The following is a 13440-nucleotide window of genomic DNA, read 5'->3' on the forward strand; positions in this document are numbered from 1 at the left end:
CTTCTAAGCTTTGTCGAGACTGCAGAGCCTGCCTCGGACGGTCTGAAGATGACGACATTCTTATGTCGCAAAAAGAAAGTGGATGTGGCTATTGATGAAGCTGTCTCATGGGTGATGTCCATGGTTCAATCTCTAGAGGCTCGCCAGCAATACCATCGTCTGCTTGAAAGATACTGCCAAGCTAAGTTAATGAGAGTAAGATAAAATCAGCATTATTGCATGACATGATGCACCTGACTGACTCCCCTCAAGCTTGCCGATCCACGCGAATGGCTGCCGACTCACCTTAAGATGAGTGGTGAAACGGTCCTGAATTAAATTTACGGGCTCAAGCAAATGGGCTTGCAATGTTATTACGGGGGGTCACGATCTCCAGCATGCGAGTCCTAAAACTTGGGCAGCGAGCCTAGCAAGCTCAAACATTTCATAGTGGCCAACCCCTCAGACTGTGCCGATCACCACTTCAGGTTCGCCGGACACCAAGTCTTGCCAAGTCTGACCTTCGGCAAAACAACCTTGGGTCGCCAACCTAAACTCAGGTTCACCAACCCTTCTTCTCCGATTTATAATTATCAATTATATTTTGCTTGGATGCATGCACTTGTTCTCATTTTGTGCAGAAAAAATCCGAGAGTCCGAGAATTAAACTCCAAGACAAACTCCGAGAAATTTTCCAAAGAAAAATTCCGAGAGTCCAAAAAGTCAAATTCCCGAGGATGGGTCATCCTGCAAAATTCTGAGGAAGAATCCCGAGAGTCGTAACTTAGGGAAAAATTCTGAGGAAAAATCTCAAGAGGCGACTCTTAAGGGAAAAATTCCGAGGATCTCAAGAGAACTCTTAAGGGAAAGATTCCGAGGAAGAATCCCGAGAGCCACAACTCCGAGGGAACAATTCCGAGGAAAAAATCCCAAGAGCAAACTACTTTGAGAGCACCAAGTCCTTAGCTTCAAGGAACCAAAATGAAAATAATTTTCTAGGTTTATTAATGCTCAATCCGTTATTATATTACTTGGATGCATGCACTTGCTTGGTGTCTTTCTCCTTTTGTGCAGAAAAAACTCAGACCGAAATTCCTAGACAAACTCATAAATTTTTCGAAGAAAATTCCAAGAGTCCGTGGATGAATTTTCGAGAGATTTCCGAGTCAAAAATCCGAGAAGCAAAAAATCTAAGGAGCAAATTTCCTGAGGAGAAATATTTTGAGGACTCCACCTCCCGAGGCTCGAGCATCACTCCGCCTCCCAAGGAAGCCTCGCCCTGCCAGATAAGTCTCTGTGAACTTATTTTATTTAGTTGTATGTGATTTTTTAGCCAATTGTGAAAAAGCATGTTCACTTCTTGCATAGGTTTCACGTGTAAAAAAAGAAAAAGAAAGAAGAAGCACATATCTCTTTATGCCTAATTTGCCTTTTTGCAAGCTTTGTTTAAAAGCAAAAGCTCATTGACCTCATCAGGTTGATGACTACGGGATTCGTAAAAAAAAAAGATTCCTTCAGCATTTAAAACCAAAAACAATATTTCTTTTTACATCAATTGCCATAAATAAGTATATGTATATTTATAATTGTTAAATGCTTTTGTCATTTACCAGAATCAAAGCACAATTTACAATTCTAAATACATATGCTTGTGGCTCTTGATGAAAAGACAATAATACAAGAATGTCTCTATTGAAGATGTGTTTTAATGCATTAAAATAAATACATGCCTGATTAGAATAATTCTAAATTTTGGTCTTGGTAAAAGCCAATGGCAATTCAAAAATCATTGGGTATCTAATATGTCCTTTTGTGAGAGGCATGCTCCTCTCGTGAGAACAACTTTGTCATATTTTAGCTTTAATAGCATTCTACACCCTTAGTTTTGATTTCCTTGGATTATGGTTGCTTGGGCTTGATAATAGTCAACTGTGTTTCATACACCGTAAGAAGGCATGCTGTTACTCGATTTTAGTGCAACATGCTCTATATTCTTCTTTCAATTTTGTGCAGTGAATAATAGAGAGGAAAAAGTGCACAATGTGGCTTATAGTACAAAAGCACTTCATTCCATCCCGAGATGACACAAACCTGAAATCTGAGCAGTATAAAGCAAATTCGGTGCCTCTACTCAAGCCCAACAGAGTATGGCACCCAACCTTCTGAAACAAACTCAACCGAGTAACTCATTTCAGAGAAGCAGATATACTCTCGGGCTCCCATGAACAAGCCCTCCTCAAAGCCACCGGCGCCGACCCCTCTTTGGCACCGACGGCTATCCACACTCGGTGACTTCTCGGATCACCGAGAAGTAAAGAAACACATTTGATAGATACCAGTAAACAACATCTGAGATAAGTGGTAGCTTTCCCTTGCATCCTCTTTTATTTGCAAGATCTGATTCATTAACACTAGCTATTAAAAGTGTTTCATGATAATTGTGGAATCTCTATACTAACCTTCATCTCAGTAGATGATAAAGTTTTATGTTCCATCACTAATTTATAATGCAATCTAAAAGGACTCGTATGGTTAGTGTTTGTCGTTTTGTGCAGACCCCAAAACAAAACAATGGTTTAATGGTTAAACCCTTCTTGCACAAACCCATGTGGGTTCAAAGCAAAGAATGGCAAGAAGAAGTTGTCCATTTCGGTAGACATACTAACAGCTCAGCTCCAAGCTAACGCTCATTCTTCCAAGGCTTGTTATAAAAGCTTGCGTGAAGGCATGCCAAAAGTGGCTAGGCACAAAGATGAGCAAATGTCAGACAGGAAGTATCGGCTAGGGCAACTCCTATCCACTGAACTTATTACTCAATTTAAGTGTCTCTTCACTGATGCCACTCCTGCCACATAGAATGGGGGGTACATATTCTATTTTTATACTATATGCATCTTATAACCAAATACATGCAGGAAAAGTTTCATGTATGAGGAGTTTGTTCCTGAGCTGCCATTAAATGGCTGCCGACAAGACGCTGTGCCTACTAAAGCCTTGAGCCCCGAGCACACCATGGAGTTCCATCCCAAGATGCAAAGAAACTGGGCTTCCTAATTGCTCTAAATATTGAGCTTATGAAAACCCATTTCACAATTTATGGGGTATCATGGTGGACAAAGGAAGCTCATTTCCAAGAAACGGAACTTGCTTTTGGTGGCTTACAAGAACATGATCAAAGAGCATATAGTTTCATACGGCCGAGCATCACTCTGCCTCATACGGCCGAGCATCGCTTCGCCAAGGCCAAGCTTCGCTGAGCTTCACCGCTCCTTGCTAAGTCCATGATCGCCTCACCCTCGCTCACTATCGCCGGATCTTGTCGAAAGTTCACGTGATCTCGAGATTTTCTAGGAATCCAAACAAAAGGATCCCGAGAGTCACATATCCAAGAATGGGGAGTATCTAGTTTGAAGATCATCTCTGAAATTTGAAGAAACGGCTTGGTAAGCGCAAATGAGGCAGTCATCCCAATCAGGGTTGGATCAAGAAGCGTTTCAGCTCAAGTGCAATAATGAAAGCCTCAAGCTATTCCTTGACATGCTGTAGGAGAAGCGGGACTAGCCCCAAGAAACCATGGCAACATAACAGGAGTGAGCGGCTCGACACTTCAATCAAAAGAGGCTCCTCGGTGGAACATAGCCGAGAGACATTCCCCGAGAACAACTCGGTGAGATACTCGAGGCACTTTTTCGAGGACGTTTGCAAGGAACACAATCGAAGAGACTATAACTCATTCTCTTTTGAGAAAAACAACCGAAGTTTTCCCGAGTCAAAAGGGAAGTACATCCGAAGTTTTCCCGAGTCTAAAGGAGACACTGCCAAAAAACTTTCCGGAGATCAAACTCGGGAAACATAACCAAGGCACCTTTCTAAGTTTAACCTGTCAAGAACGTAAATCCTTCAAAGAAGGTGTGTTCGAAAAAGGTTAAATAACTAACCTGTAAAGAACGTAAATCCTTCAAAGAAGGAGTGTTCGAAAAAGGTTAAACAAATAACCTATCAAGAGCGTAAATCCTGCAAAAAAGGTGTGTTCGAAAAAGATTAAACATTTCCTAAGGCCTAGTACTTAGCCAAAAGCAGTCTACTGAGCAATCACAGGTAATTCATAAATTACTGTCGAGATTGCTAGGATTGATGCATAAATAATATCTTTGCAAGCAAATGAAATGACTAGCAGTTTGATCAACCCAAAAAGTCCTATTATTCCAAGTATATAATTACAAAACAGAAGGGCCAGCTTCGGGAGCTCCAGGGCTTCGGTCGCAAATACGCATAAGATTCCCGATGCCCGACCAACTAGACAAGTCAGCCATGGGAATCGGGGGGTAACTGTTGGGGATAAAATCCACTATGGGTCCCACTATCTCTCAACAACCCTACATTATCTCATAAGGTCCTACGTTATCTCAACTACCTCACATTATCTCCCCACTATTTCAAATGATTCTTCAATCATCTGAAGGGAGAAGATCAAGGAAGCAGTTACAGAGATAAAACCCTATAAAAGAGAACTCAAGACAGAGGTAAAAAGGGGATCGGTCATTATTTCTCAATACATTGCTAGCTCCGGCTACATTTTGACCCTATATACGACTGCTAACTTAAGCATCGGAGGGTCTACGGGGCCTTCCCCGTAGACCCCTTTGACGCTCTTATTATTTTGTAGGAGCCCGAAGGTCGTTGATTAGAGATACCTCGAAGAACGTGAAGATCACACCAAACGGAGACTGTTAGATCCAAAAAATGCTTCAACAATACTTTTTGTACATTCCATATAAATTTAACAAAAAATTTGAAAGTTAGAGTTAATGAGTTTGATCTGTTTAATTAAATATGCCGAATTAGAGTTAATGTACATAGTCTTACTCTTATAACTATGCATCGACACAACTCGAACCAAATACGCAACATTTAAAACTGACAATTTTTTATACAATCAACTAACTCAACACAAAAGTGGGTCAAGGTTGAGGGTATATATGCATATTTTAATTAAATAGGTGAGTTATGATTGACCTATATAATCTTATACTCATGCTTCAATATGACTTGAACCAACACACAAATACGAATTGTCATCCCTAATTTGTATTACTTCTTTTATACTGACAGGCTTCCATTACAGCCAAAAAAAAAAAAAAAAAAAAACTCTTTATAATGTCTAATAATATAATTAAGTTTACATTTATAAATTAGTTAAAGTTAAGTCTTGGATTAATTAAGGTGATGTCTTAAGTTGGTAAATCAATATTTCATTTGAAGATTACCCAATTATTTGTTAAATTACCAGTTATCTCAAAAGCTTAAGCTGATCTATGAAGAGGTAAATTTAATCACTTAACCATTACTTTTAACATTCTCCCTCACGTGTGGGCTCAAACTCCCTTTTAATAGGTGAGGCCCAACACGTAGAATATTTAATTAAATGAAGGGTGAATTGACGAAGTCAAGGTTTGATCCCAAGACCTTTGGCTCTGATACCATGATAGAATTCACAATGAAATAGAAATAGAAATAAATTGAGGAAATAAAATAAATGAGAGACAGATTTTAACGTGGTTCGGTGTTGAGGAAGGTGCGACGGTTGGGTGGCAACGGGCTGGTCTTCGACTGGCTTGGCGGCGACGAGCTAGATGGAGCCGTGGAAGGCCAGACATAGCGTGGGAACCGTTGGGCTATGAGCGGGAATGGAAGACGGTGGTTGGCGGCGTTCACCCGGTGTTGGCGAAGGGGCAGCGGCGGAGTGGGAAGCAGTCGTGCAAAATTTTTTTAAAAATTTTTTTTTTTTTTCAAGAAACAAAAATAAATTGAAGGAAAAAGAAATTCACAGGACCATTAGATCGTACAATGGCGTTAGCCTATTGCTCTGATACCATGCTAAGTTATCAGTTATCCTAAAAACTTAAGTTAATAAGAAGAAATAAATTTAATCATTTAACCACTACTTTTAACATTATTTATTTTTCTAATACCGTGTATAAGTTATTTTTGTGGTTTTCAATTCGAACATTACAATTTATTTTTCTTGATTGAATTGGTAGCCTTAATAATACATTTAAATCACGTGCCGCTTAAAGGAATAAGTAGTACAACGGTCAAAGGACTTTTGTGGTGTTTACGATGCCGTTGGTGCAAATTTGCCAAAGTAATCAAAGCCACTTTCATTCAAAAATTCAAAATAATGGAAGTCGGCTTCCAGTCTCAAGTTAAAGCAATTGGAAAGGTTGCTGCCTGCTGGGGTCGGGTTGGAAAGGTTGCTGGGATCGGATAGCTTTGACAAAAAAATAATAATATTAGAAATTACGTTTGAGAAAATTAAAAATAATAATAATATCAAGAATATCCTCAGGAAAATTGTGTGTATAATATTAAAAGAAACAAAAGTTTTATCCGGCAAGCGAGAGAGTTGAAAAAATTATTAAATTAATCCACGCGGTGCAATCGTTTCCACACCTTCTTGTATGAGCAGTCCATGTACGGGGAAATGTTGGTTTGCGAAGAAGACGATTCTGAAAGCAATTCTTCCTTTGGATAATACTGCAAAAAGATAGAGTCGGTCACGTTTGTATTTTGCTCGTTTATTAATTGCATATTCCACTCCAACAAAAAGACACGTATACGCATATATATTCTTCAAGCTAACTTTCATGTCGGCATATTGAATATGATTTTTACCTTTCTTTTCTCATTGCCAATTTTACCACCAACACTACCAAACACATAAACCTACGAGAACCACGACCTAAATGTTTTTTTACCACCAAAGACATCAAGCTCTAGTTGTTAATGTTTTTTTTAAAAAAAAGAAGAATTCTAACCTAACATTAGGGTGAAAGCAATACCTTGGCTTTTTTTTTGGGACCATTAGGGTGAAAGCATTACTTCTTTTTTTTTGGACCATTCTACCTTTATAGAAAGGAAGACCGGCTTCTCTCCATTTCCTTTGAAATGAAGAGGATCCAAAGTTTGCATCATGTGTCCTTTGCGTGCATATGACGCATGATGACAAAATATCACATGAGTAATTAGAGATGTACGACACCTGTAGTTTGTGTTTGTGTGGCACATGACACAAATCAAAGCCTTTGACAGTTGCATGTTGTTTACTTTTCTTTTTAACTAAGCTAGCAAGATTGCACGCTATTATGAAACATATTTCAGCAGCAAGGAAGTCTTAGAAGAGTGGTATAGACATTTTTAGACCAAATAATTTGCATACAAGCATTTGAATTTTGAGCATATATTGTACATCAAAAGCACCATGATGTCATAGTATTATTATACACACATTGGAATGAAAGTATGTATATCAAGTCTGCATCTGCATTTTCATTCCAACAGATTTTTGCTGCCATAATTAAGAATCAGACAGCGCGGGTACTTCTTCCATCGGCGATGCTTCTGTGCTGCTATCTATAGATGAATTGCAGGCATGAAGCGTGGTGCATATGTCTGTTGTTTCCAGAAATTTCGCTGCATTGGCAAGGACTAGAGGTCCATACTCGAAAACCATCCTCTTGCACTGACAAATAATCAAGATGTTACAACATTAATTTTTTAATTTTTAATTTTTTATAAGTAAATAAATAGATTAAGTAGAGGATTAAATATAGTTAATAAAACGCTAATAAACATTTGTCTAATCATGAATATCATATTCCAACTTGTTGCAATTAAATACTAAAAACCAGGCAGAAGGCCTGGTTATCTCTACTGTTATTGCTCTTTTCCCACTGTCTCACCTAAGTGTCTATTTAGCTCTCAAGCATGTCGAAAGAATTAAGAATCCGAGTGTTAATAATACCCTTCACATGGATCAAGGGCCATGACAAATCAAAATAATCATACCTTGACTTAGTTATTGGTCAAGTGAGGGCATATGCCATTAGTGGAAAACCCCTCTTCCGATTCAAAATAATGAGGCAGGTATACAATGATTAGACAAACCCCACTCCGAAAAACAAAAAGAAAGTAAACGTCCTAAAATTGTTCTCACCTTTTTCACATAGTTCTCCATGGAATTACATGCCTTCAAAAGCAACTCAATGATCTCTAGCTGACATAAAAGTAAGACAAGATGTTAGCTATTTAGACGGGAGTAAGCATCGTGGTATATCAAAGCCGGCAAATTCATGTTTTGGGTTGGAGATATTCCTTGTATATTGTGAGATATATCCCTCTACTGATCCACACTACAGAATAGCAGTGAAAATTACACAGATGATACAACGGAGATCTTGGATCTTCTTTTGACAATAAAATTATGATTTAACATAAGTTGGTATCAACATTACAACCATGTAACAAATTCAAATCTCTATTATCAACTTTAAGCTCCATATGTATATATTCAGCTGCCTGAAGTTTCCTGTATTTGTTATTTACGTTATTATTCCCAAATGCATTTTTTCATTGATAATTCAACCTTTCAGTAGCCAGCAAGCTTTCCAGAACATACATACGTAACCTCAAAAACTGGATTTGGTGATTTTTGAATAGCGTGTGTAGCTACTCAATAATACAAAAAGACCTATCTAATTGAAGTAATGACCACTGATCTAAAACTTCATCAATTTGGTTTTATTCATATGCTCCATTTTCTTCCTCTACTCTTGGGAAAGGGGTTATGGTGGTGAAGTTTGCTTACGATTCAAAGAGCGCATGGGGTTGATTAGTAAAACGCTATGAATATGCAGTGACAATTGTCAGTTTGGTGTTGTTTCTCATTTGGCTGTGCCTTTGCCCATATAACAGCGCAATCTAACACGGGTGGTAGACTGACCAACTAATCTCACATTTGCAGTAGTTTTAAATAACCTTTCACAGAAAATTGGACAGAAGAGGAGATAATGTCCAGAAGAAGCATGCATTTCATGTAACAATCCAAGAAAAAGTGAAAGCAACATCAGCACTATCATTCCAAATTGACTAACCCTTTTGAAATGTGACCAGCGCTTTTCTCTGGATCATTACATTTCAGCTGGTAGGAAGGGCTTTGATTTTCCTTCTCCCTTTTTGATTGAAAATGTGAGAATACAAAAAATATGTCCCTAAGTTGAAAATTTTGGCAACATATATTGTTCTGTGGTACTTTAACTAACAGAAAAACCCTGTGCATATCTTGGTCATATTATATTTAGCAAATGATGCAAGTACATACCTGAGTGTCAGGATCCTTCAACTTAACTAGTAATTCTGCAACAGTGCGGTGGCAAAGTCCACAGCTGTCTTCGTGAAGTTGAGATGAAATCATTGCAATTTGTTGACAGAGATTGACTTTTCGGCAGAAAGTTTCAGGTTGTACAGAAGAAACCTCTAAGAAGAACAGAGGGGCATAGTAGTCCACCAAACTGATGCACTATGCAGTGCCAAAAAAAGAAAAAGAAGAATTAAATTTGAGCCCTCCAAATCATTCTAAATTAAACAAAGCTTTCAACACAGTGACTTATCCCACTACTATGTTCACCCTTTATATTATTCTTGTTTCCGCTAACAAGTAAATTATTATACGGGTACCAGTACTCATCTACACTTCATCGTACTTACAATACCTATAACCTATCAGCCATCCAAATGGTGCACGTGAAGGCAAATTGACCATTCAACGTAACAAAATTGATTTATTCAAGATAAATCACCAGCATGCCCACTCCATAGTTATGATGATTTGGCGATAATAAAAATGAAATCAATTTGTGATTGTCTGATGCCTGAGGTCAACAGAAGTACTCTTTTTTTTCTTTTCCCTCTTGTATCTCAGGGGCCAGGCCGAGGCTAACTGTTTTGAAGCAGGACTACGCAGTTTCATCTAATATATCCAAAAGAGGTAAGTACCTCGCCTCTGAGAGGGCCTACTTGAGAGCAGGCCAGATGGAGCAGTTCAATGATCTCTGTCTGGGTCTTGTTTTCAGCAATGTAATCAAGTGCCTGGTTAGCAAACTCCTCACACAATGTGCACAACTTGTCATTCCTTGGAACTTTCTTCATAGTTTGAACTTCGCTATCTTGATCCTGGTAGTTGATCTGCATAACTGAACCAAAACATATGCCGTAATCAGTTTTCTAACATTCTTATATGACAAGATAAACAGGATACTTCTCCAATAAAATAAGAGCATACATAGAACCTAAAAGTTCATGGCATCTTCAATGAGAAACTATTTGTTGATTTCATTATTATAGAAATATCTTTTTGGAAAGTATGCATTTGATGACACCAACACGAATTTATTGTAACATCTTAAAGAATCAAGTTTTGCAAAATGTCAAAGAACAAATCTGAGTTGAAGAGGATAGCCCAAGTATTTGAAAGTGACCAACTTCGTGAACTTTGGGAGACATTTTTTTACAAGGCATCACACTTCAGACAACCGATACATGTTTGAAGGAGATCAAAACCGAGTTCTAAATTTGGATGCAAACTGATGTAGCAACCCATTGAGTTTATTATTAATAGGCCTTAGCCAACACAATCTAGGTTTACTGGAGTATCATTTCCCAAGGATAAAGCCACTTGTAGGACTTAAACCTAGAAATCCCTAGAGGTTAAAGGTAAACGTGTGTGTGTGTTGGAGTGTAAGCAAGTGAGCGTGTGCTTTTGGCTAGGAGCTAAGTCTAAGTGTTAGCAAAGGTACTTAAGGTAACAATACCTATCCAATCAAATGACAGGGCCAAGCAGGACAACTTGAAGTATATATTGACTGGTAGAAAACTGAATCATGGCATGCTAAATTAGATGGGCTTAACCTATCCTTGTAGACTTCTAAATAAGGCCAACCTTAATTTCAAACCAGATGTTTCAAGCAAGCCAACAGGGCATAAAATCTGCAAATCAATTACTGTTAAATGAGATTACGAGGATAAATAGATATTAACAAGTGAACAAAATAGAAAGTTAGTAAATGCTCAAGAACAAGAGCAACATTAAGAAATCAGAAGAAAAATTTACCTGATATCTCAAAGATCCTTCCATTCCCACTATAGAACTCGGTGTTTACCAGTTGTCGAGCATCACAAGCCCAGCTAGCACCCAACACTAAAACAAATAGAAGCCCAACTCTCACCTCCATGGTGCCTGGAATCACAAGCATTCAACAAAAGTATTATAGCCTCAATATTGCAAATAATTCTTAGTGAAAATATTTCAAACCATAATTTATCATAATTGTCAAGAAGGATTTCAAAATTACAAGTAAAAATGAGAACCAGTGGTGAGATATTCCTTGATAGTCAATATATCCAAATGGTAAGGAGTAGGAGTAGGAGCTAAAAAGTGAGCTTAAGATTCATATCTACGGTATCTTTAACCTGTTAAGACTTGGCCAACTAGGGTCAGAGCTGAAACACTATACTCACTAGCATTATGTTACTTGTCAAATCTTCTTATCACTAGCCATGGTCTATAAGGCGTTATGCAATTCTGATGGCAAACACCTACCTCAAACTATGCTTGTTGAAGCTTGATATTGGCTATTTTTGGCTCTATTCATGATCCTGAATTACCAATCTAAGAAGTGGAACTCAATACTGTTCTTCAGCATCTTTTTGATTATCAGTGCCAATGCATAAATATGAACCTACTACCACAAGTCCATTCTACCCATGCTTGGGGTAAGTAACGCTTAACAAATTCTTAATACTGAACCTGACATAGGGGCTTTAGATAAGTATATTTGATTCATGAATAAGCCTGAACAGGCTTCTATTTGAACCATAACCAAGTTTCCTGCCCTGCCGGTAACCTACAATCACTATATAAAATGGACTACCCTGGGTTCCAATCCTGTTATTAGACCCCAACACACACACACACACGCCCACCAACTAATCAAGCTTGGATGTTTACAGATACAACATAGAGAATCAAACTTGGATGTTTAAGGATACAACATAGAGTGAAATAGAATAGCAACTCTAGGACGTACTCATCAAATTACCCAACACATGTTTACAAGTCCTTTCAATAGAAAAGATTATAACTTTTTTTTGAAAGGACTTCTTAACATGTGTTGGGTAATTTAATTTGATGAGTATGTTAACCAATACAATTTTAGAAGTCCTTTCATTTTTTTTTTTTTTTTTTTGATAAGCTTTTTCTATAAAATAAATAAATAAAGCACTAACAACAACGGCATCACAGCTTTCAGCAACATCAAAAACAGAATAAACATAGTAGTCTTATCATTTACACATTCAGATGGCACAGATCAGGGTGAAAATTTGTGTTAAAACTGTAAGTCTGTCAACATGAAACAGCGCATATCATATACCAAAAACCTTAATCAGTAATCCCAGAAACCAGATAAGTAAACCCTACAACCACAAATTTGAGGACAATATGGAACATCATAGCAAGAAACGTATGACACAAAAAGCAAAAGCAATAAAAAAACCAAGGTCAAGAAAAACAACCCAAGAGGCCCGTTTTGCAGCTAAGAAAAACTTGGGAGAAGAAATAAAATCTCGGAATCTCAGAACAAAGTTTGTGTGTGAAATTCGCTAGTTGTAAGATCAAAGTCTTCTGTTATTTGTGTTTTTCAGCAAACAAACGGAGCACAAATTGAAATTTGTAATAGCCGAGTGACAGATATTTACCTTTGTTTAACGATAAGCAAGATGCTTCGATCGGCAAGAACTAGTATAGAGAAAGAGATGTTCCTTGGAGTGCCGGGTTGGACAATGCGTTGGAATGTTAGCTGAGACTTTTGGAGGCTCTTCAAAAGTCGCACAGATGAGGTTTTTTTATTCTGTGGCAAGCAACGTATTAGAGAGGAAACCTTACCGAATAACTAAAATTAAAAAAAAACATCAAAATTAGGTTTTCATATAGTTTCGATTTAATTTTTAAGTTTTTAGGTCTTTTGATTTCAAATAAGTCTTTTGTTAATTTACTGTTCAATCAATTAACAGTATATTACATCAAACCAATCGATTAATGTCGTGCTGTTTTCGTTTAACACATTATGTGTTAGTTATATGTGTTATATAATGAAATGAATCAAGTTGAAATTAACTTATTTAATTTTATACTCATATTTCAATATGATACAAACGTAACACTAATAACACAATGTTGGGAATAAAATTCACTATGAGTTCCACTATTTCTCAACAACCCTTAATTATTTCATAAGGTCTCACATTATCTCATAAGGTCCTACATTATCTCAACTACTTTACATTATCTCCCTACTATTTCAAATGATTCTTCAGTCATCTGAAAAAGAAGATCAAAAATGCAGTTAAACAGATAAAACCCTATAAAAAAGAACTCAAGACATCGGTAGAGGGGATCGGTCATTATTTCTTAATATATTGTTAGCTCCGATTACATTTTGACCCATATACGACTACTAACTTAAGCATCGGAGGCCCTGTCTTATTATTTTGTAGGAGCCCGAAAGTCGCTGATTAGAAACGTCTCGAAAAATGTGAAAATCACACCAAACGAAGACTATTAGA

At 37.4% G+C, this 13440-nt stretch overlaps 1 protein-coding gene across 1 annotated transcript; it reads right to left on the reverse strand.

The window, feature by feature from the left end:
- Positions 1 to 7173: 7173 nt before the first annotated feature.
- Positions 7174 to 12719, reverse strand: LOC132162544 (uncharacterized). The gene is made up of 6 exons (XM_059572789.1): positions 12574 to 12719; positions 10928 to 11053; positions 9814 to 10010; positions 9140 to 9337; positions 7976 to 8035; positions 7174 to 7501 (listed from the first exon to the last, which is right to left on the reverse strand). Exons 2-6 carry the CDS (start codon positions 11046 to 11048, stop codon positions 7337 to 7339), a joined length of 741 nt encoding a protein of 246 aa, XP_059428772.1. The 5' UTR covers positions 11049 to 11053; positions 12574 to 12719; the 3' UTR covers positions 7174 to 7336.
- Positions 12720 to 13440: the final 721 nt, after the last annotated feature.

This window comes from Corylus avellana, chromosome ca9, assembly GCF_901000735.1.
Source record: "Corylus avellana chromosome ca9, CavTom2PMs-1.0".
NCBI lineage: Eukaryota > Viridiplantae > Streptophyta > Magnoliopsida > Fagales > Betulaceae > Corylus > Corylus avellana.